The following is a 24,361-nucleotide window of genomic DNA, read 5'->3' on the forward strand; positions in this document are numbered from 1 at the left end:
CCTCAGTGTTATGCCAATTTGGCAGGAAGCATTGTTGTGACAAACAAGGGTCCTAGAAGTGCAGTCCTGAAAGTGCAGCCTTCTCTGTTGCAAACACATAATCCTGGGGGATTTTAGGTGTAAAAAGTACCTTATTTACATGTTTAATGGACGTCAGTAGTCACTTACGGTTACAGCCGACACCTAAACTAAAAGTATGTTGACACAGGACAATTAAGATTGATTAATAAAGACAGGGTTTATTTATCTGACAGAAAATGACAAAAAGCATCCAACTTTTTCACTTGTCTCAGTAAAACCTGAACTTTTCTGTGCTTTGTGGAGTCAAATGTATAATAGTTTGCATCTTATTCATCTAATTTAGCTCTTTTTCCTCTCTATTGGATAACTTAGTATATTAAACCATATCATATATTGTCTTCCCATATTGAATATGAAGGTAAACACATGTTAAAGCAAGACCTTTGTAATACTACGGTTAGGTATATGTCCACTGCAATATAAGCCTACTGGCATTTAAAAGGCAAATATGAGGTGGAGCATAAAATGCACCGTTCAACGTATAATTCACAAACTCAAAGACATTTTTTTAATGTAATTAATGCATATTAGCTTTTATATTCTGCAGTATTTTACATTTCATCTGCTTAAAAAGTAAATTAATCTTAATAATAGATGTTGCTTGTCAAGTTGATGATTGCAATTTTGCCAGTACTGCTACATTTTGCAAAGCCTCTCACGGGTCAAGAACCTCACAATACAAACATTAAATTCTCTCACAAACACAATTAAAATCTTGACTGTACGTAAACCATTCATAACTCTTTCACTTTCCCTGCTGTCACTAAAGTGCAAAGAATTCTTGAAATATCAGCAAAGATAAAGAGAACTGCCACCGTATTGTTCCTACAGAAAATACGTTTATACTGCAGATGCAAACTGTCTTCTAACTCGTTCAGACTGAAAGTCATAACGTGCTTTCCTTTCCTAAACAGTTAATTATAATTTTTAATCAATTTGATTGATTTTAGGCTTGGTATGAGTATTTCAAAAAATCTGGCACTAATGTTTCAGGCAACATGACATCATATTAAGTTGACTTCATAACAGGCCAAATGAGTTCCTATTTTGCAAATCTGCTTTGTCTAACTCCAGATGACAAATGCAGCAGAAGGCTATTAAGCGAAGAGTCAAAGCAGTAAACAAACAGAAAGCAAAATAATAATAAAAAAAGTACTCTCAGAGTATTACAAGCACATTAAACAGAAGGTGTAAAAACAAAGACAGACTGATGAATTCACACACACATATGTCACTCACACAAACACTAAGTGCATCTGCATGATCAGTCACTCACAAATAAAACAAGTTACATAAAAAACTAAAACACATTTACAACTGTGGCACCACAGACAATAGCCCGAGCTGCTACTTTATAAGAATCTGTTGTCCGAGGAACATCAGAAATGACTCGCCCAATGGGCACCCGAGCCAAAAAAAGAGGAAATGACTACATATTTGAAGCTCATCCTTCATTGATTATCACTTAAGAACTATCAAAGTGACGATTGTCCCAAAATACTTGTGGCAGAGCCAGGAGCCCACAGAGAGCAAAGTCATTTCTGTAGTTCCTTGGACAAATAATTCTAATGAAAATAAGATTATGTATCATTTGTCTGTCAGAATCTCATTTCTGTCTGCAGAGCTGCAGGACAAAGAATATGTGACTATTAAATAAATGAGCAGCTAGAGCTTTCATGTTATCAACTGTGGCCGAAGTCTATTATTTCAATATCAGCATAATGTCAGTCGATGTCAGAGTGACTAAAATCAATGTGACTTAATGCACAAACATTAAAAATGAGTAAGAGGGGTAACCTATAAAACCACTCGTATAAAAGTTCATCAAATGCTTTTAAATATGACATGTTATCATCACTGTATTATTATCACTGAATATGATGAGAGGACCATGCAGTTTGACTTAGTACGCACCACGCACAAGTGGTGTACACATTTACAGCCTTAGAACACAACTATTACTCAGTTTTAGTACTCTTTCATAATTTCCTTCATTTTCACAAAAAAAAAAAAAAAAGTTCATATTCGTTCAGCCTTAATGGAGTCGTTCACACAACACAATCCAGATCTGTGCTGTTGCATTACATGTTCGAATTCCCAAAAGGACAAATGACCAGTGGCAAACTCTCCCAGAATGAGGTCGCTGCTAAACCTGGAAGACATTGATCTTGCTTGTGTTTTTCAGCGTCTGTCGCCGGTTGCAGAACCATACTCGCACAACCTCCCGGTCATAGTTTAGCTCCCTCGCGATCTCCGTGATCTCCTGGCCTGTTGGCAGTGCATTCTTCTCAAAATAAGAGTTGAGGACTTCTATAGCCTGCGGGGTGAAGCTGGTGCGCCGCTTGCGTTTTTTGGAAGGTTCACCGCCGACGAACTCCATCAGATTCTGCTGGCCTTTCTGGTTCCAGTGCTCGGCCTCAGCCAGCCATTTCTCCAAGACCGGCTTCAGCTTCTGAGCGCTCTTAGGGGTGATATCCAGCTTCTCAAATCTGCGGTAAAAAATAAAAACAAAGTTCACACTGTATGACGCTGTATGTACTGTCGCTCTGCTGGGCAAATAAGAAATAAATCAATTCAATCCCTGTGAATTCATATAGACCAGAATTGTAGAAAAGTTGCACAAGACAGTCTGGTTACAAGTTCAAACTACTTTAACCAAATGATTGAACTTACAGACTTCAACAGATATTGGCAACTCTTTTTCTGTCAATAGTAAAACATTAATAAAATCATGTTGATTTATGACAAAACAAGAGAAGAGTCCAGAGCCATGTTAGACGCTCTGTAAAGCTGTGTTTAGTCACAGCAGAGGTTTCAGCTAAATGCTGCCATCTGACAATGCTAGCATGCCGACATTTAGCAGGTATGTTTACCATGTTAACCATCTCATCTCAACATGCTGACATTTGCTGAGTAGCACAAAACACAAAGCACAGCTGAGGCTGATGTTAATGTCTCTAATGAAAATGTTGATGTGATGGTGACACTAGATTTAAAATAAACAAATAAATCACCAAAGCTGTTACAGTTAATCCTTAATCCAAAGTTCACAATCTGTCCTATAAGGGTTAAATTAAACTAGAAATATTAACCTCATGATAGAAAATCATTCATTTTAAAGCCTAAATTCTGTCAGTTCAATCTCAGGGCACCGTGAACGTCTGCACCAAATTTTGCAGCAATTTCTGAACACATATTTAAACCACTGGAGGGTTGAAAACAATATATTTAAACAATTCTTAAAATGTGTGCTCACAGAATCGTAAATCCCAATGTTCTTAAAATAAATTTTATCCCCAAGATGCCTAAACAACCCACAAATAAATAAACATAAATAAACAGATAGATTCAATATGTCGCTGAGCATAAGTGCAACTCAATCATAGTAAAAGCTTGAATGGGCAACTTACCAGCATTCATGTTCTAATTTATTGAGAAAAGCAATTTATGTGGATATAATATAAATAAATAAACGTATGCACAAGTAGGCCTTTTTTCACAGCAGATAGTTTGATAGTAAAAACAGGAAAAGCGTGTGTGTACTTAATAACATTAACGATGGCTGGACCTGCTGATTAGGTCAAACATGCTGAATTCACGAAAAGGAGGATTTACAAGGTTGAAGTGAGTTAGACAGTAGCAGTAAGCTATTTTGTTAGTTGACATCTTAAGATGACACATGCTGCATTCTGGCTGAGGTATTACTAGAAAATAAAAAAGTACAGGACTGCTTTTATTTTGGAGGTGAAAAACTGAATATGAGGCAGCCAGGTTTTGGAGGGTCAATGCTACTCCCTCGCTAGCGACAGAAGTATCATTAGGACAAGGTAAATACAGTACTAGCCACGTCTTTTATAAGTCTTAGAGTGGCGGATAAATTGTTTTCAAACCAGTGCATGTTAAGGCTCAGTCAGTGAGGTGCAGCATCTGCAAGTGTCTGCAGTCATACGGCAGCCTTGTTGGGAAAAACATGTCCTGCACCGACATAGAGTGTATGCATTGCCAGGAAAGTGGTAGACTGACAAATGAATAGAAATTTTTTAGGATCTATTAAAACAACACAGGATATAGTGCTGCATCATGCTGAAAAGACCAGAGCCTCAGCCAATGCAGTGGAGGCTTGCCCCCACATACAGTGTTATCAGAAGGACATCACATCTAAACAGGCAGATTCTATTTAGGTGAGCTCGGTCCAGGGTTTGGTGTTCCAGATATTGTCTCACTAAACAATGCTTTGCTTTTTAATGGACCAGAGCCATTAAAGAGCATGCTATGAAAAAGGTCAAATGTGTACACCCTGTTGTGAATGCATAACTGACACTTTCTTAACTCAAATAAATTTGTATTTACGGTGCATTACTGAAAAAAGCTTTCGCATGAAAGGCAACAAAAACAGTACTTTACCTGCAAATAGCCGACTGGCTGTAAGCCGGACCCTCCGTTGCAGTAAGAGCCTGCCCTACTTGCGTCTGAGTAAGCCCCAAGGACAGCCGACGGATCTTGAAATTCTTGGCAAACTCTCGGATTTCCTCCAGATTAATGCCTTCCTCACTGCTGACGGCCTGCTGGGGTTCTACAATTTAGAAAATCTGGTTAAAAATATCTGCCTTCTTAAAACAGATCTATGCTTGTATGGGAGAAGCAGGTGTACATACTGCTGACAAGCTGGCCCACTTTTGCTATGTCTCCACAGGTGATGGGTACTGTGGAGGAGAGCGTGGTGGCCGTCTTTAGTACAGATGGCTGAGGAGCAATGACAACTGGTGACTGAGTGACAGTTGTTACCGAAGCCTGGGAGGGTACAAACAATACACAAATTAGGTTATTAGACGTAACATCTTATGATCCATGTGAAAAATAAATACTTTTATGATCTCCTCCAAGATTATACACTACGTTTATTTCAGCTTTTACTGTGTAAATGTAGTACTTATTTTGTCCTTTCTGACTGAACAAAATTCAGACTGATTGTTTGCATACCTGTGTGCTGGGTTTGGCAAGTGTTGGAGGAGCAGCAGTTTTAGGCAGAACTGCAGCAGAAGTTGCGACTGCAGCAGGTCCATTCCCTACGGTGGCAATGATCTGGCCCTGGGTGTTGAGAAGCAGCTGTGGGGTGACAGTCTGGACCTGCAGACCCTGGAGAGGGAGGGTGGGAGTTGCAGCCCCTCCAGCCAGAGAGGCTGGGTTCACTAACAGCGGGAGGGTCCCTATGACCTGTAAACAGCACATTAAACAAAAATACGTAAGAAATAATTTAATATAACCTTCTGAGGTAGTTTTGTTGTCTTACACCACTTCCAGGACACGGTAGTCACTGGGATAACCTGTTAGCAGTTCACTCAGGATAAAGTGATGTTTTTCAGGAATAAACACAGCACAGCCCCAATGAGCTGCCCTAATGGTGGGGCTGAGTGGCAGAGCTATTTGAGAGTACAATCATTTTTCACAGAAATTGTCTCATGCTCCACTGCCTTGAAACAACACTGCTGACTAATGTTAACGGGAAGCTGCAGGATGTTTTCCACAAAAGTGAAGAAAACACATGAAAACAATTTAATGCATTTTACTCTGAATGAGCGGGACTTTTGATCAATGTGACTCAGTATAAAAGTTTAGCAAAAATGCACCATCTGCACTTGCTCTTGTGTTTTTCTCATTGTTTATGAAGTCCGTTGTGTCCTCTAGTCTTGTTTTCAGCTATTGGCCACTCTGGAGGCAATGATGGTATTGGAGGGTGTTTGTTTTACTTAAATTGTACTTAAGGAATGAAACTATTGCAGTATCCGTATCTTATGGTACCCACCTGTCCCTGGGCATTTGTGATGATCTGGCTGGTGATGCCAGCCATGGTGGACATGGCACTGCTGATGATGGGAGTGGACGTAAGAGAACTGAGGAACTGAGGCTGCGCTCCCAAAGAAGCAGCATTGATCTGAGGGAGAATAATCACAGCATGTTCATAGAGCACAGCAAAATAAAACCATGACACACAGGCCAGTTGCAAACAGCTGTATGAAGACGTTCTTACAATAGCTGGGTTGAGGGACAGTCCTGCTGTCTGAAGAGCTGCCACAGATATGTTGGACTGAGACACGCTGGTGGTGGCGGCAGAAGTCGCCTGGGCTGCTGCCACCTGAGCGGCAGTGACCTGTGCATTAGTCACTTGCGCTTGTTGAGGTGTCACCTGCTGCAAAGCGGCCTGAACCGGCTGTAAGGAGGCTGCTTGAGGCTGAAACACTGTCTGTGCATTCGTCTGCAGCTGCGGCTGGACCGAGTTCAGGACGGTTGCAGCTGCAGGAGAAAGTTTGCAACATGGTATTGTTTAGTAATGAACGAAAACTGGCTGAGTACTGTGTGACTGTCCACACTGCAAGCATGCAGCTGCAGATGCGTGTAATATTTTAACAAGACTAAGAGTCTGCAGCTACGCTAACAGTTCTGTGTGCTGAGGCAAGGTGGGGCTTTGGGCTAGATGCCAACTAGCTCACAATCAGCTAAGACTGATGTTAACTCTGACCTGAACTTCACAACTATCGGCCCATTAACTGCTGAGACACTTTGCCTAATACTGCAGATAACATCTATGGGATACCAAAATTAGCAGGGCTGATCCTCTGTGGAACAATAATATCTGTACAAAAGCTCTGATATGCCCTGCCGTAGGTCAGTCTGGACCAAAGTGATGGAGTGTCATTCCTCCACCCACACAGCAAACACACTTAGTAATTGTCTTTGCATAAGATGTCGAGAAAAAAGGACGGTGTGTGCATGTTCCGTTTTATCGGTCAACTGTGATCTCGACAAATTAAACTCAGACACCTTCTGACTATGAGAGGTCAAACGGGGAGCAGACGTACATGGAGTGTGTTTTACCTTGAAGGCCAGCAAAGGGCAGTTTAAGGAGGTTTCCAGCTGGGTTAGCTGCTGCGAGGCCAGGCAGAGTAGCTACACTGGTGGTTGGAAGGGTGAGAACAGCCAAGCCACCCTGACCGCCGATGGAACCCGCCATACTGAGGGGGATGAGCAGAGGCTGGCCCAGCGACCCTGCCTGGGCCATCATACCCGTCATCAGAGTGGCCAGACTTTCCTGGGTCAGCACCTGGTGTGTGGTATAAGTGAAAAACAGTGTTTTCCATGAACAATAGGAGCATTTTTTTCACCTTAAACTATGTTTCCAATTACTGTTGTACTTTTACAGGCATTATTTTTCCTCAGCTAATACTTTTGCACTGAGTGTGCACTGAAGAACTACAATACTGAGCTGTTGTTGTTTTTTTTAACCATATTAGGGGGTTTATTTTTTACCACTGGAATTGCTGAAAGTGTTGCGCCAACAGTTTCTACAGCTTCAGGCTATAAATTCAGGCATCTCAGTTCAGCTTTTTTAAAGCAGTGGCCTCAGTCCATAAGTTAAAGATCTATCACCTGCAACAGCCTGTGGGTGACAACAGTGACAATAATCTTCCTGACACATAAATATTGGACAAGAAATAACGTGAATAGGGAGAAATGCAACTGGGGTCAATGTGAATTTCAGCATTTTATAGACAGCAGTGCACTCCTAGCTGTTGCTAATTTCTGACCCTACCTTTAGATCAAGAAGAATTAATCAGACAGCCAACTACTGACTACACCTTTCTTTCTCTGATGACTAAAGACGAATACAGACAATGTAGCAAGCGTGTAAGTTCACTGTCATACCTGTGGACAACCTTGTACGGTGATGGGCATGGCGGCCTGTGGCTGGGGCAGGGACACGCTGATGGGAACAGCGGGGGTCAGTGTTTGGACAGCGGGTGCCAGAGCCTCTACAGATACCACCTGCTGCTCACCCAGCACTGCAGGAGCACAGTCAGGGTTGGTTCTTACTGACATTTGAAGTTTTTTTTTTGACTTCACAGCTAGTTCTCATCAGCAGTTCACTACATTTGTGTCATGCATGTATGAGGAGTAATAAGTCATTCATCATCTGGCACGGCCGTGATTTACCTACTCCCCCGGTGCTCTGGGGCATCGTGGGGCTTTCCTGGGTGCTGCCGGCATCAGGTTGCTCTGGCGCCCGAGCCACTCCCTCCTCAGCTTTGCCTTCGCTCTTCCCATCGGTTACGGATGATGGTTGAGACGCATCGACTTCTACCTCTAGCACACGAATAGTCTCATGGCCAGACATCACAATGACCTGTGCAGTGATCAGGAATACATAAGATGGCTTAAATGCAAAAAGAGCAGCCGAATAATTTCTTTATCTGTTTGAACCTGATAAATAAGCTGTAATTTTGCAATCAGTTGTGAAACAATATGATAAAAGCTTCACTTGATGTAGCAATAGAAGTGTCACAAAATAGCCAAAATGTCCCTACTTTATAAATTCCCCCTCTAACAGCATGTAGTAAGCCCGATACTGACTTAACTGATGATTCATGGTATGCAATAATGAGAGACCTAACGGAGAGGCAGCAAGACAACCTGGGCTGGAGGACAAGGTGCAGAGAGACAATGCAGGAAGAGAGAGGAGGATGCATACCTGGTTGTCTTTGGCAGGGTATTTCAAAGTGCAGGGTTTAAATGGCTGAAAAAAGACTTCTGCAGTCAGACAGTGAATGGCTAAGGAGAACAGAGAAGCCAAGCACATGTTAGGACACAATGACCCAAAACAAAACAAACAGAAAAGAAGAGACACAAATGAAAAGAGCATGAGTACACCAAAAACAATGATAAGAGCATCAGCCAACAAGCAGCTCAAGCAATGCTTTCCTTCAAGCTGGCCTCGGTGCATCCGTGAAGAGCATTGCTTTTTTGTTTGCTGACTATGTCTACACAGAATGTTACTAGAGAGAGAAAAACCACAATTAATTATTAAGCACGGCAGTTTAAAGATTGGTAACCCTCACAAGCATAGAGCAGCAGGTATTATTAGGCGATAAAAGTGGCACCTGATCTCAACGGACTGCTGCACGGCAGTTAATCATTATGATGTGGTATGTTGGCACATGGAGGGTGACAGGAGCAAATGGCAGCAAAGAACTTGGAGGGATAAGTGTGTGACTGGGCTTGCTGTCATTATAGCTGGAGGAGGAGGCCTTCTCACTGCTCTCCAACAAACAGGTGAGTGTTACCTGCTCATTGACAGTAAGTGGGGCATCTTTGGCAGGCAGATCCTGGGAGTTCATGGCTTGCTGCACCACCACAGTCACTGTCTTCCTGGCATTCTGGGTAAACAAACACTGATTAAACAAACTCTTATCCCACTGCTTCTTATAAGCTTTGCAGCCACATTAGGAATACAAATCTATCTGGATGCCTGCGAGCTCACACTATTGACACTTTAGGGACAAATGCTGGTTAAACAGACCCACATGCAGAAGACAGTGTTTTTTAAATTCATGGCTATTTCTGTCATTGCAGGAGCAGACTATTTGGAGGGGCCTATAAACAGGCCACACTGTGTTGCACTTCTGCTGCAGGAAGCGTGATCAAACACGCTGATCGTGGACACGAAGTGGCTGCAAATTCATGCCAGATCACAGAAACGACTCGAGGTGGTGCGTTCCCTGCTGCAATGCCCCGTTTGTGAGGAGGATCTGTCAAAACTTCAGCGAGTGTTGATGGGCTCCCCACCCCCATCCTGCCCAATAAAAGTCTCGCCGCGTCGGCCACTTTTGAGGACAAGCAGCAAGCACCAGGCACAGGCGACAGAAACCACCTCGACCCGTGTCTAGAGACCGAATATTATGGATTTCCCTCTCTTTATCATAAATATATAAATTATGCTAATTACGAACATTGCATATTAACCAAAACTCATTTCCTCTCGCCATTTCGCTGCTCTGCGCGGAGAGCCAGCGCGAACACAGTCCGGTTATTGTATTCAACTTACCGCGTAAATGCAGCTTATTTTCTGTAATCCTCCGCTCTTAAAAAGGTCCTTGTCACAGTTTGTTTCAGTCACACATAATTAAAAATTCATCTCAGCTCCCAGACAGGCGCTGTGACTGCACACAAAAGAGGTATTTGCATTGATAAGGAGGGTTGCAATGTTAGGATCTCCTCTCTCTTAATATTTAATGACGATGCCCTTTCTGCAACAGTTCAGATAATCAAGAATCCTTGAGGTGTCTCACAGAATCCTGTTTGAGCTGTAAAGTCGGACAAAATTGCCACAAAATTGGCCTTTTGCACTACGTCATGAACATAATTTATGCAAGAAAAAATCTTGCATTGAAAAATGTCTGCCTCGACTTGAGAGGTGCCATGGTTCTCTTAAAGGGGACGCAGCGCGCACAGCCGAGCAGTGTGGCGGCGGACGGGATGTACAGGCTGACAGGCAGCAGCTAAAATAAGACGGAAATAACACACAAACAGAGCAGATTTAGATAAATAATGGGAATTTATCAAAATCAAGTGCTCTGAGTGTAATCACACAACATCCTTGCATGTATTGGCAACTATATGTAGAATAATATAGATGGATAAAATAGATTATTTATACTATGAACTTAGAATATGCCTTTTTTTTGTTTTTTTACTTTTTAAATGCATTTATGATGTATGCATTAATTATGTGTAGAACAATGTCTACTTTCTTTAAAATTATATATATATATATATAGTCGATTTCCTTTAAAAAAAAAATTTTAAAAAGCAGTCAACAATGATAATAGTAATATTTTGATAGTACAAATGCCACTGCTTTTATACACTTCTTTTGATTTCCTGCTGCCACTAAAATGATTTAATGCTATTTAAAGAACAGCAGAGGCAACTGTTACCGGCTATGCTGTATCATGTGGTCAGGAGGGGAATTGTGAGGGTTGAATACACTGGATTTCCTGGCAAAAGCAGTCAACAATAATAATCAGAATATTTTGACAGTACAAATATATACTGTCACTGCTTTTATACACTTCTTTTGATTTCCTACAACCAGTAAAATTATTTTAGTGATTTACAGATAAACAGAGGCAGCTATTATTATACGTTTTTAGTTTATTAAGTGAAATGAAAATGGGCTCTATCAAGTGGTCAGCAAGAGAATTGTTAGCATTGACTAACCTAAGGACTTGTTTTTCTGCTTAAAATGTCAGATATTGTTTTTATTACCTCATGTTTAGCAATGTATTAGTTTACTAGGTTAAATATCAGATCCATGCATGCAAATGGTAGAAGAAGTACAAGATTAAGTTGTTCTTATTGATTAGTTCTACATTGACATTTGAATTGCAGCTGCAAAGTTCATTTGTCTCTGTTGTTTCTTTTTTTTTTTAATATTATGGCTATGTAACATACAGTGAATGAATATATATGGCTCATAGTAGAAAAGCATGGGTATAAAAAGTAAATTTAATGACCGCTGGATTCCATTTGGCTGCTTCAGTTTCAAACTAGTGAAATGTCTGCTCCAAGACACATTGTGCATGACTTATATTTACTGCTACATCACCACAACACCACATACATCTGCACTAAGGTTATAGTCCATATTAAATGATCTAATAAACTAAAGTGTGCAGACTGTTACCAGGCACTATTGTATATATTTTGTATTACAAATAATATTGCAGCAGCTTAATCCTAATATTTAGTCAAGTAAATGTATTTAATAAGTTGTTTTGTAGAGTCTTAACCTTAATATTTAAACTCATTAGGTAAATTCTTAACATTTTTCCTTATTTCTTTATTGGAAAGCACTATAGTTCAACATCTGTTGTTTTAAATGTGTTACATAAACCACAATCAGTTGACTATTGTACTGCTCTGTTTGGACAGAGGGCCTAAAGGTCCTCCACCAGGAAATGATTAGTGTCAAACAGTTTATTTCCTGCATTCTGGTGAATTTTTATGCAGCAGTTTGTGCCTTTTCTCCATCATTTTATGTTAGAAATATGTTTACGTAAAGGAAAACACTAAATTCAGGCACCACATGGCATTTTCAAAATACAATGGAATATAATACAGTGAATGCTCGTGGGACATTCTCTATTGCTTTTACATGTTTGTTCTGCTGCAGATCAACAGCAGAGTAGATCATTCCTTTATGTGTCACCATATATAGGCATGCTTTACTCTGCTGTTCTCTCTTGTGTCCCTTGTTTGGGGAAGTGACTACTTAAATGTCTATGTGGCACCTTTTCATATCAATAACAGATTCATTGATTTTACACTGAACAAAAATAAGATCAATATATAGACACGGTTTTGATCAGTGACTTTAAAAAAGGCACCATTAAATGTAGCTTTACTCAATTGACACAATGTAGCACAAGAAAAAGACAAGAACTGCTGCTGAAAGCTGGAGGGTCATTCAGGGTCGTAGTCAGACACCTGAATGTCACAACTCCACTATTTGTTATCTAACAAGTCATTTCAGACAGAGGGTTGCCTTCATCCACCAGGTCTCTATGCTTATTTAAAAGATTAAAGCATTTATTACGGCAAACCAGGTCAATCATGAGTCATTTTGATTAAAGCAAACTTGTTACTCACGCATAAGTATATCAACATTTTATTTTTTTAAATGTAATATTAACAGCAAAATAAATGTAATATATTTGGGATTTTTTCTGATGATTTGATTAGTGCTTATTTATTGTAGTTGATCTGCCTTAGGCAAAAGTTAGAACTTTTCTTGAATTTTTTATAATTGATATATGAATTACTGAAAATAAAAATATCATCAAATCACCAATCATCAGAAGCCTACAGTAACAAAGAATTCAAGTTTGCTAGCTTGTGCTACAGCAAGCTAATGTAGCTTGATCACATCAAATCAAGTTTTATTGTCATTTTGCTGTATAGACAACAGTAGGTTGTAAAATTTAATGATTAATAAAATGGGAGTTCTGACTCCATTTCTTAAAATATTCAGGGCCCCAAACTGTACAAATGTACAACGTCTCATCCTTTTATGAAAAGGGTTTACTTGTCACCTGGCTACAGTGAAATCTCACAGCTTTCCCTCAACAACAAAACCAGAAAAAGCAGCAGATTGGCGATGATGAGAAGAAGAAATACATTCAGCTGAATCAAGTGTCATCATTCTCCTTTGTATTTCCAAATGCAGACTTGTAATTCATGCCATGAACACAATTTATCAGAAAATTAGCGAAGGCTCGAGTGTTGAAAATCATTGATGTTCCAAAATTCCTCCTCTTACATGTTTACATATTACACCGTTTTTTTTGTTTTTTTTTTAACCCTATTCAGAACTTTTGGGGTGTTTTGGAACCCAGGCCATTTGGTTTAGGTGACAGGTATTGTATTTATTTTTTGAAGATTTTTTTAAATAAAAAGACAGACATTTGTCATGTATTTGGAACCAAAATCAGTCAACCTATCAGAAAATTTATTTAACATAGTATAAAAGTCTATGATGAATACCAACAAATATTTTACACTTATTCTTTCTTCTACGTATGGCAACATGAAAGTCCTGAAAAGAGTTAATGAATAATCATCCATGTGACTCCCCTGTAAACAGTGCAAAAGAATTTGTGTAAGTGTATTCTATTTTTTATTTAACTGGGGCTTATTTTGTACTGCCAGAGTACTTCCATTTCTTTCAATTTCCTCAGCCCAGAACAAAGTTATTTAAAGAATAACAAGGCTGCCACCATCTAAGAAAAGGCCAGAATTGAAATTCTTCCCTCTGGTGGACATCTTACCCTGGTTTACCCTTCGACATTAAAACATTCATAATGCAGCCACAGTAACGGTAGCAATCATCCAGTAATGTTATAATATTAAATTCTCCTGTTATGTCTCATTTGCCTTTACAAGCTGTGAACACCTCACTTCACCTTCTTTCACTCTGTTTGTGCCAGTAGAGGGCGCATGCGTGCCTCTGCGTGCGTACGTGCGTCGGGCCGCAGACAAGGAGCGGGTGACGTCACCACTTCCACAACAACAAGAAGCTGAAAAACAAGGAAGTGGATGATCGTGTGAAGCCGTAACCTGTAATAAGGCCGTGACAAGAGACGCAGAACTCCGTTCACTCCGATACTCCTCAGCCTCCGGATCAGTCCACAACCATGAACAACAAAGGTATTTCTCTACACGCCATTTAGCTTGTTAGCCAGCTGTCCGCTAAACGACGCTGACGGTGAAACTAGAGACGAGGAGCTGTCGTTATGGCCATCTGAAGCGGACTTCACGTTTAGCTACGTACATAACAATAAACTGACGCTTTCTGGGTAACAGTGTAGCACACACGCTGAACCGAGCCGTCGAGCTTATTATCCAACACTACAGCGGACAGATGCCAAATTTTACTGTCACATTATGTTCCTGTAACATTAGTGGGCAGCTCACATATTTTTCAGTTAGCTAACATCACTCAATACAGGCAGATTTAAAGGCATAGCTGACATGACTTTACTGTTTTGGTTTGCTGTTCTCCTCTTTGTTTTGTAAGATCCAGCATGAAAGTCTAAATTTCTATCAGTAATTTCAGGAGTATTTGAATATTATGCGTATAAATATGTCCGTGTGCACAAACATATATACACCGCATCTTGTTTTAATTTATTTCAACAGATCACCCATGGTTTGATGCATCCGTGCACTTAAGCTGCGGGCTGCTACCAATGATTATATTAATTCCAAATTCATCTATCAAGCGTTTTCTCAATTAGTCTTTTGGTCTCGACAGGATCAGCTAGTGGCAAGAAAAAAATGTCCATTACAAATTTCCAGAGCCCATGGTGATGCCTTAAGGTCCTGTTTTGTCCCATTAGAAGACAAAAAAACTGAAATTATTCACATTTATTATATAAAAAAAAACAGATTTTTCTTTGGAACGTTTCCTTCAAAAATCAGTCTACTATCAAAATACACAGTTTTCCTGTTGATATACTCATGGTTAATTGCCATTTGAGCTCTTTATGTTTATTTTTTGTGGCATATTGTCAGTTTTTATACCTTACTTCAAATTGGAATTACAAGCTTGAAATTGCGTAGATATTTCTGGAATAATCGGACCTCTTGAAAGAAATATTTTCTTTGAGGCTAAATTAAATTGCACTTACAGGCCCTCTCCAGGTGAACCACTGTAACGGACAGTACCTTTCACTACATGCCTCTAATATTCATATTTAAATATTAACCTTTTTTTTTTTTATTACTACTCATACTGAATTATTCTTTATTCTAAATGTGACATATTTATCTTGGCCTCTGCCTGTAACTAATGTGTCACCTCTGAAATTCTTTTTCTTTACTGCTTAAACAAGCTGCCACAAAAACATCATCACTCGCTTAATTTGGGATTTCTGTGTCAGTCACTGTTAGGACTACATGAAAGGTATTTGCCATAAAGTAAAATGTTGTTTTGCAGGTTCATATCCACAGCAGGCTGTGTACCCTCAGCAGAGCACTGCACCTGTATACCCTCCTGCTATGCAAATGTCTCCTCAGGCACCTCCTTACACAGACACACCACCTGCATATTCTGAGGTAACTATTGCATTTCCAAGTCATATGATAGCACATTTAATACACACAGTAACAGTTCTCAAGGGTTTATAATCTGTTCTTCCATCTCTGCAGATATACCAGCCCAGATATGTGCTTCCACCTCAGGTGCCTGGTCAGGTGCCTCAGATGTCCTCCCACTACCCTGGTACTCAGGTGTTCATGCCCATGCAGGCACCTATGCCAGTTGGGCCAGTGGGTCAGAATGTCCCCATGGCTTACTATCCCATGGGAGCCGTCTACCCGCATGGTTCAGCGGTGATGGTGGAAGGCGGCTTTGATGCTGGTGCTCGCTTCACAGCCGGCAGCAGCGTTTCCATCCCAGTGAGTATCCACTTAGTCGAGTAATTTTAAAGGAAGCCATATTAAGATGTTGTTGAGATGTTTTGGGGTTGCTGTTTTGTTTTTGGGGTTGTTTTTTGGATCAACCTATGTTTGTTTCTCCCATTCGCTAGCCCCCACCTCCTGGACACCCCCCTAATGCAGCTCAGCTGGCTGCCATGCAGGGTGCCAACGTTGTAATGACACAGCGCAAGAATAACTTCTTCCTGGGTGGATCCAATGGAGGTTATACCATCTGGTAACAGCAACTCCTCAACTCTTTCTTCATGCCTAAACCGTGTCCCCATTCCTGAATATTCCCCAGTTCTTCCCCATCCCATACGCCTCCCTCTTCAGGCTGCTTGGCCGTGCCACAATACTGATATCACCTAACGGAATGTAATATTTTAGAGCCCTTGTGAAAGGTACAGTACTCCACTTCTGACCTAGAGATCAAATGATAAATGCCACTGCCTGGAGAGGACAAATGCAAATTTTTAATGATATAGAATCCATTCCATAATTCTTCAATGGGTCTAACCTCTTTGGTCATTCCAGATTGGACTTGGACTCTTTCAGGCATCTGTATTTGTTCAAGAGACCATGTCTCCTTTGATCGAACGGTCGCAAATTACATTGAGATGTTCTTGTATTCCTGTAAAGCTACGTAAATAAAATGTTGAAATATCAGACCCGCATTCTATAGTTTAGCTGCTTTATGGTGAAAGTGAAACGCAGTTACAAAGTTGCAGTTCAAGCGCAAAAAAAAAAAAAAGAAATCTCCACTTGTCTTTTTTTTGAAACCTTTTAGTGTAGTTAAATTAATAAGTGTGTAATAGTTCCATGTAAATACCAGTATGATGATCATGAGAAATTACATCTCAAGTATAAAAAAAAACCTGCATCCTGGATGCTTTTAGCTAGAATTGTCTTGTCTTTTGCACAGTATCCGAAAAAAAAAAAAAACCACAGCAAATTTGTTGCACAGTGAACTGTCTTTCAGACAGATTGTTCTATTTAAATCACGTGTAAATGAAAGAAATTAAATCAAAGCAAAAACTAATAATTCGAGAAAAGATTTAATGCAATATCTAAAGTGGTTTACTGTACCTTGTTGGGCAACTTGTAGATGAACATAGTCAAGTGCCAAAGAGCACTGGGGATAGCCCTAAATTAAAGCAAATTAACTTCAGTAAACTTAAAGGAAAGAAATTTTAAAGTAAATCCAAATAGTAAGAAGAATGGGAAGGGGTGGTTGGTGTAACATTTTAGCTTTTTTGTCTCCTGTTTCTATTTCACAGTCGGATACCCAGAGTTTATACACTAAATGTTTTATTGTACAGATTTTAAGAAGTTTCCTCCCTTGTTTCTCTTTCACAATTTAGCATCATCCAACTATGTACTTATTCACGATAGAAAAATGTCACCTTTTGTGATAGTATTAGTTTATAGTCAACATTTTCAACAAGGTTGAGGAGACTTCATGAAATATTTCACAACTTCATTTTTTCTTTTTTTTCCTTCATTGTTTTTCCAAACTCAAGTGATTTACATAAGTAGTTAGGCTAATACATTTGTTAGTATAACCAATGAGCTGGTTGTACCAAAGATCTGGTCTACAATGCACTTACGTTTGGTTGTGACTTGAAATTTTAGCCGTCACAATTTAAAAGCAAACATATCCTTGAACAAGAAGTTGTGACACTGTCGGTCCATTGAGCCTCCGGTGTGACGTGACTGCAATCGTTAGTTAACGTGTTCGTGTCACTTTACGTGGGTCGAATGCATCTTTAAGTTAATTCATACATTTGCACCTTTTTGCTATGTACAAATTTGATTAAAAACACTTTTTATCTGAAATGCACTGCAAAGCAAAACCGAGAAGCTGCAGACAAGGGGCTACTCTCTCTCTTTTTTTTTTCAAATGTTCTTTTCGTGTTTCTTAAAAAAAAAAGAAAAAAAGCTGTGACATTTTTGAACATTTATAGATTTTAAAATTCATCCTGTCTAGTCCATTTTAAGATAGTGTCGAGATGTGTAGTGTTGTTCAGTAGCCTGTAAGTGTATGCAAACCTTTTTGCAAAGAGGCTATATGACTGTCAGCATGATTGTTAATTTCCAAGACGTTTTTGTGTCGTTGAGCAAACACAGTACAGTATCTGGCAAACGTATATAAGGCATCTGAAACTAGGTAAGACATCAGCATGGATACCATCGACTAATATTTGTAGATATTCCTCATTTTGGTGTCAATGTGTCACTGGGTATCCGACATACCATATCAAGTTTTAACAGCTGTGGCCACCAAAAAACAAAGAGCGTTCCTGTCGACCCACATTTAGTGATTTCAGTGTTACCTAAGTCGGAAAGACCATCTGTGTGTAAACCTGCTTCATTTCTTCCGATGAACCTCTTCTGTGCAGCTCTCACTCAAAATTTACAAAACCAGGCATGACTGATGTGTCACTCAAGTATTTAGTATATTTTAAAACTTCTCCAGGTTCGCTTATTCCTGCTCACGCTGTCATTATACGCAGCTTCGAGAGGAAACAGGCCACAGCTATCAAAACTTTTCTTTAAAAAAAAACTGTAATTCAGACAATGTTTTCTTTTTATTTCCATCTCTGCTCTGATTGTTTGTAAAGCAGCATAATGGTGGCTTTGTCCCAGCAATATGAAGTACTGTAAACTACAGCTGACCAGTAGATGCTATGCCAACCACAGCCAGCAAAAGGATCACTCTTTGTTGAAGGATTATGGACATTTATAGTTCAGGGATTCTCTTTACAATATTTTGTAAAATAGATGTATGTACTAAAGTGATGTGATGGGACTTTGGTACACATTCTATCTTTTAAGATTACTAAAGGAGATGAGTGTCACTACAGTTTGCTGAGACATGTCAAAGATGGAATACTTTGAAAAAAAGAACTTAGGTGCACTTAACTTTTTTATACTAAACTTAAAATTTAAAATGTAAGTTTAGAATAAAGGTTATTTTGGAAATTTGAAATGTGGCAACTTTGTTCTTTCCTTCTCATGTATAATATTTTATTAGAACAGGACGGGCGGTTGTTTCCGTATTGTAATACAAGACTGCATGAAGTCTGGGATTTTGGTTATTGTTAAAGTGTCTATTTTCAAAGGCACGCTGCATCATAGGTAAGTAATAGTTTGATCAACATATTTGTTTAAGCAGGTTCTGCTACTTTTAATACATTTTTGTTGTGCACAAATACATACAAATAAGCACCAATCAACCACAGCGTTAGAACCACTTGAATAATATTGTATAGGTCCCCCTTGTGGCAAAGAAAACCAGCTCTGATCCATTGGGGCCTGAATATAAGATCTTTGGGGGTGTTGGCTCTTCTGGGTTCTACAGTGGGGGCCTCCATAGATCAGGCTTATTCTAGGGCAGATTGGGAGGCTGGGAGAACACAGTTGGGCTCTTCCTTGTGTTCCTCGAGCCATCCCAATGTGGTTTTTGCAGTCCTGTCTTTGTCCTGCTGAGGAGGCCACGCTGGGTTCAGGACAGTGTCAAAGAAACACATAAATTCCAGGACCCAAAGCTTCCCAGCAGAACATTTCATCGTAACAACACGGTTGATGCCATTAAACTCACCTGTCAGTGGTTTTAATGTTGTGACTGATTGTATATACAGTACACATACAAACACACATAAACATAAGCTGAATATGGTAACACAATATACTTAAATTGATGTCAGAATAGTCAAAGTTACTGGCATATCGGTCCAAGCCAGCCTATCCTGTAGTACATAAAGTGGTGTGAACTGTGTTAGAGTTTAGACGAGATTACAACTGAAAAGTTAAAAAGATGACTTTAGAGGCGACATTTGAACTGAATTCGAGTTATGATGTAAGTAGCTGCACATCCACAGCTGAAGATTCATTAGAGCTAAATTTTCAATAGCTGCTGAGGTTTGTTAAAATCAAGGTTTCAGTCTCTAGTAGCAGCAGCTTTCAGTGAAAACAGATATGGACAGTAAAACTCCACTTCTTATCAGGAAGACCATGAAAGAAATACTGAATGAAAAATTGCTGCTTATACCTGCAGCCTACATCTGGTGAGTCAGACTACTGGCATACTTCTACTTGACATCAGCTAACATCACATGTTTGTATGGGATTATACTAAATGTGGCGAGGTGCATCAAACTTTTAGTGTAATGTACGGTATGTTTTGTAATGTGATGTTTGAATTCCTCGTGTGCTGTGTCCGAAGTGGGCCGCAGTGCTGATTAAAAAAAAAACAAAAAAACTGCCTATTTCACAATACATTAAACAAAAGATTGCTTTCACACTGTGTTGACTCTATCCAAAAAAAAGTTTTATTGCCTTTCGTATTTATTTCAAATGAGGAAGTCATCTGTAACCATGTCTGGTGGGGAATTACACACAACAATACCTGGTGCAAATACAACCAATATAACATTCAGCTGTCCTAAAACAAAGAGGACATTGTTTTTGGCTAGCTTATAAAAGAACTGCATAGAAAATTGATAATTTTAAAAGCAAATAGATATAAAAGTAACAGCCCACAATAGCACCACAACATGCTTGTACAAGGCTTGTTTAGAAAAAAACATACAGTATGTCTGAATGAAAAAATGCATTTCAAATACTAAAAAGAGAAATATGGCTGATAAATAGTGTCGCAGACAAGCTCCTCTTACATTTACATTGTTGCTGAGTATTTCCTGATCTGTAACCGTGGACATTTTAAAATCCCACCACCTGTTTCGTGCCCAGCTCTGCTGATCTGCACACACCTGTTGTCTTTCACCTGCTACACGTCCATCAATGTTCACTCCCACAGTCTATCTTTGGTTTTGCTTGTGCTTTTCAGATAACATCTTAAACAAGGTTTTCCTCTTTAACAGTGTGCAGCCATGAGCGGGCTTCCCTCAAAATACAGAAAAAAAAAAACCCAGTCCCATTTCTTATCATTCTTCCGCAGATCCTTTTTCCTTCTCAGGCGACGCTGACTCCTGACAACTTTTCCACCAGGTTCATATGAAGTATTCCTTCTTTTCGCTCACAGCCTGGTTACCGTAGTCCTCGTCAGGGTCCTCTCCTGGAGCCAGCTCCCCTGTCGTCCTGTAGGCTCCTTTGTTGTGGCAGAGATACCGGTAAAGCAGGAAGCCCAAAGCAGCTAGCGTCAGCAGGATGAGAACAATAACCACTGGAAAAATAAAGAAAAATTTGGACGACATTTATCACTTTGTGATGCAGTGAGAAAAAAAAAATCTCAGGATAAACTATAAACAGTTACCTGCAATGACAGCCGAGTCTGGGCCTGACGGGACTGCTGTTGTTACCACTGAGGGGGGAAATTGAAACAAACAGATGACGGTTTAAATAACTCGTGTCAGACAGACAAAGTATAGAAGTCATGTGACTCTACTGTATTTGAGGGGAAGTAAATGGTGCTATGGAGAACTACTGTGGGAATCCAGGAGACTGCCTGCAATAGAAAACACGAAAATTGTAGACATTACCCTGAATGATGGTGGTGGCTGGGTCTGTGGGGAGTGACGTTGAAGTCGCCACATCTGTTGCTGAAAGAAAAACACAGCATGTTGATAAAACAGCACAAACAATGGGGTTATGGTATCACAATAATTGTTGGCTGCAACTCGGCCTTTAAAGCCAATCAGCACATTCATAACTGATCTGAAAAACACAATGTGCTCACTCTGTGTCACAGCTTTTGGGAGGAGGGGGGCAAGTGTCGTCATATTATCTGTATCTGCAAGATAAAAAAGCATGTTAAAAATGTCACAGCGCTCTATCTTCAGCACACAGTCAGCTAAGAGCGACTTGTGTAACAGCAGAGTTGCTGGCTGAGGACGAGAATATTAGGTGTTGTGCCACAGTAATCTGATTAATAAGGGCTGGAACTGAAACAAACCTGACAACTTATTTATTTCTGAATACCCTGTGATGCAACAGTTTTAATCAGAGAACAGAGAGGTAGAAATGTCACGCTATTGGGGGGAAAAAAACACATTCCAAGTAAATATCCTGCACTTTAAAGTTTCACGAAGTAGAACATGCAAGTATTACAGACAAAGCTACAGGGATCAGACAAATATTTGATTAGTTGATAAGTAATTATTGAGTCATTTTTCAAGCAAAACTATTTAAATTCTGACTAATTAATGCTTTTCTGGGCTTTACATTAAAGAAAACTGAATATTTCCTGGTTTAGGACTGTTGGCTAGAGTAAACAAGTTATCTGAAGATGTCACTTTCAGCTCTAGATTATTTTCAAGGGCATTTTTTTTGCTTCATTCTGATGTTTTATGGACTGTCACTTGCAGCCCTGATCAACAAAATGTGCTTAAAATACCAAAGTAGTGTGTTACCTTACATTAGGGATCAATATATATGATGCATTTTTATGTCATATTTTTTGGGAATGGAGCCAATATTCATGACTTTACAGTTAGATAGATTAATCTATAACAAAACATAATTAATATGCTAAAAGTAGCGTGTTTGTAGGTTTTATAGCACCATGAATTATTACTTATGATTTATTTTATGTTGTATTTGTTGGGAGCGGAGCCAATGTTCATTACTTTACACCGTTGGGTTGATTAATCGATAATAACATATTTTAGATGCTAATCATGTGTTTTATGTGTTTAAAACTTGAAACTGTAATGTAAGTAGTAACCACAGGCTTTAGATTAACGGGCAACTAGTGGTTATTGTCATTTTCATTCATATTTTCACTTTTAAAACATAAAAAAACACACACAAATGTCCCCTGTGTCATAAAATGTCAAAGATATCCAGTGTACTGTAATGTATGACCATGAAAGTCAGAAAAAGATCATATTTAAGAACACAGATACATTAAATATGACATGCTAACCATAACTTATAGGAAAAACATCGAATTTAAAGAGGTGCCAATTCATTTTCTATCAAGCAAATAACTAATCCAACATTAAGCAATAGTGGCAGCTCCCTAAGTCTGAAGCAGCATGAAATGAAATACTTTGGAAAGGTACTTCAAAATCATGTTTCAGTGCTGAGCTCAAGTGTTTTCCTCTCCACAGTAAACAACACAGCAGGAAAAAATAAAATGAATTCATCGTGTAATGCTCCCAATAAACTGATTAACTTACCATTCATGGTTAGTTCTGGTTCTCTGGACACCTGAAAGAAACACAGGAAATGAGAAAAACAAACACAGATATCCCAATAAAAGTTTTACAGCTAGTTAAAGAGTGTCTACACGCTGTACGTTTCATTTCTACACGTTTTTCCTGCTTTGTTAGCGTCACACTTCATCTCCCAGCTGACTGCCTTTGTCTGAAACCGGTCTGACCTTTAACGAAAAAAAAAAAACTAAACTAAACTAAACTTCTCTCGAAACTAGTTTAAAATAGGCCTGAACTCGAAGTAAAAAAGAAAACAGAAACTCCTTTTTTTTTTTTTCTAGGTCAAGGTTTCACGCTTCTCATTCAGCACCTCAATCAATCAGTCGTTGTTCCAGCAGCTGCGGTCAGATGTTACCTGCAGCCGAGGAGCGCGTCGCACAGCCGGGATAACTCGCTCTCCTCTCCCCGTTGAGTTCGCTTCGGACGGTGGACGAAACCAGCGCACTCCGCTATTTTAGGTTGGAAATGCAGACCCAGTGAGACTCGGCTGAGGCGTCTGAAACCGCGTCTGTGTGAAACTCTGTAAGTTTTCCTCCCAGCAGTAACTCGTGAGTCATGAAACGCACGCTCTCGATTTCCGCCCCTCCCTTCCCTCACCCCCCCTCCTCCTCCCCCCGCTCTGAGATCCTCTATGACCCGGATGTATCACTCCTCAGCGTGAAGCGTTGCAGAAATATGTGCCACGAGAAAGTTAATTTCACTCATTTATGTTTATGTTTTAACAGCCCAGCGCTAGTAGTGGTAATGCATTATAATTCATTAGATTGAAACCACATTCACAAAGTCACAAAGGACAGCACTCATCCCGGTTTCCACCTCTTTGACCTGTTGCCCTCAAATTTATACATACCCTCCCAAAAAAGAGAAAAAAAAAACGTCTGTCACTAAAATGAGTTGAAATTGACAAAAGTAATTAAAAAAAAACATTTAATGAACATCAACTGAATATATATACACAGTACAGACCAAAAGTTTGGACACACCTTCTCATTCAATGAGTTTTCTTTATTTTCACGACTATGAATATCGTAGATTCACACTGAAGGCATCAAAACTATGAATTAACACATGTGGAGTTATATACTTAACAAAAAAGTGTGAAACAGCTGAAAATATGTCTTATATTCTTGGTTCTTCAAAGTAGCCACCTTTTGCTGTGATTACTGCTTCGCTCACTCTGCATTCTCTTGATGAGCTTCAAGAGGTAGTCACCTGAAATGGTCTTCCAACAGTCTTGAAGGAGTTCCCAGAGATGCTTAGCACTTGTTGGCCCTTTTGCCTTCACTCTG

General features: G+C 39.5%; 3 protein-coding genes across 3 annotated transcripts; 1 reads left to right on the forward strand and 2 right to left on the reverse strand.

Annotated features, from left to right (window-relative positions):
- Positions 1-218: 218 nt before the first annotated feature.
- Positions 219-10,209, reverse strand: pou6f1 (POU class 6 homeobox 1). The gene is made up of 11 exons (XM_008293502.1): positions 9,959-10,209; positions 9,198-9,290; positions 8,071-8,260; positions 7,783-7,919; positions 6,955-7,180; positions 6,110-6,372; positions 5,885-6,013; positions 5,062-5,295; positions 4,737-4,872; positions 4,486-4,654; positions 219-2,570 (listed from the first exon to the last, which is right to left on the reverse strand). The coding sequence occupies exons 2-11, from the start codon at positions 9,249-9,251 to the stop codon at positions 2,228-2,230; spliced, it is 1,881 nt and encodes a 626-aa protein (XP_008291724.1). The 5' UTR covers positions 9,252-9,290; positions 9,959-10,209; the 3' UTR covers positions 219-2,227.
- A 3,765-nt stretch (positions 10,210-13,974) lies between these two features.
- Positions 13,975-18,883, forward strand: dazap2 (DAZ associated protein 2). Its single transcript, XM_008293514.1, has 4 exons — positions 13,975-14,121; positions 15,413-15,531; positions 15,625-15,873; positions 16,005-18,883. The coding sequence occupies exons 1-4, from the start codon at positions 14,109-14,111 to the stop codon at positions 16,131-16,133; spliced, it is 510 nt and encodes a 169-aa protein (XP_008291736.1). The 5' UTR covers positions 13,975-14,108; the 3' UTR covers positions 16,134-18,883.
- Positions 18,884-20,202: 1,319 nt separating this feature from the next.
- On the reverse strand, positions 20,203-23,638 carry LOC103365940 (small cell adhesion glycoprotein). The gene is made up of 6 exons (XM_008293525.1): positions 23,428-23,638; positions 23,037-23,067; positions 21,593-21,646; positions 21,396-21,455; positions 21,170-21,217; positions 20,203-21,079 (listed from the first exon to the last, which is right to left on the reverse strand). Exons 2-6 carry the CDS (start codon positions 23,041-23,043, stop codon positions 20,907-20,909), a joined length of 342 nt encoding a protein of 113 aa, XP_008291747.1. The 5' UTR covers positions 23,044-23,067; positions 23,428-23,638; the 3' UTR covers positions 20,203-20,906.
- Between the last annotated feature and the right edge of the window lie 723 nt (positions 23,639-24,361).

Source organism: Stegastes partitus, unplaced genomic scaffold (assembly GCF_000690725.1).
Source record: "Stegastes partitus isolate 25-593 unplaced genomic scaffold, Stegastes_partitus-1.0.2 Scaffold20, whole genome shotgun sequence".
NCBI lineage: Eukaryota > Metazoa > Chordata > Actinopteri > Pomacentridae > Stegastes > Stegastes partitus.

Bases quoted from the DNA above. Each gene is read 5' to 3' on its own strand.
- LOC103365940 (XM_008293525.1), bottom strand. The intron at 21,456-21,592 runs GTGAGCACATTG...TTTTTCTTTCAG, and splicing joins CCCAAAAGCTGTGACACAGA to CAACAGATGTGGCGACTTCA. The intron at 21,080-21,169 runs GTAACTGTTTAT...TTATTTTTCCAG, and splicing joins AGACTCGGCTGTCATTGCAG to TGGTTATTGTTCTCATCCTG.
- dazap2 (XM_008293514.1), top strand. The intron at 15,532-15,624 runs GTAACTATTGCA...CCATCTCTGCAG, and splicing joins CACCACCTGCATATTCTGAG to ATATACCAGCCCAGATATGT. The intron at 15,874-16,004 runs GTGAGTATCCAC...CCCATTCGCTAG, and splicing joins GCAGCAGCGTTTCCATCCCA to CCCCCACCTCCTGGACACCC.
- pou6f1 (XM_008293502.1), bottom strand. From the start codon at position 9,251: ATGAACTCCCAGGATCTGCCTGCCAAAGATGCCCCACTTACTGTCAAT. The intron at 7,920-8,070 runs GTAAATCACGGC...GTGCTCCTGCAG, and splicing joins CCAGAGCACCGGGGGAGTAG to TGCTGGGTGAGCAGCAGGTG. The intron at 4,655-4,736 runs GTATGTACACCT...TCTAAATTGTAG, and splicing joins AGTGGGCCAGCTTGTCAGCA to AACCCCAGCAGGCCGTCAGC.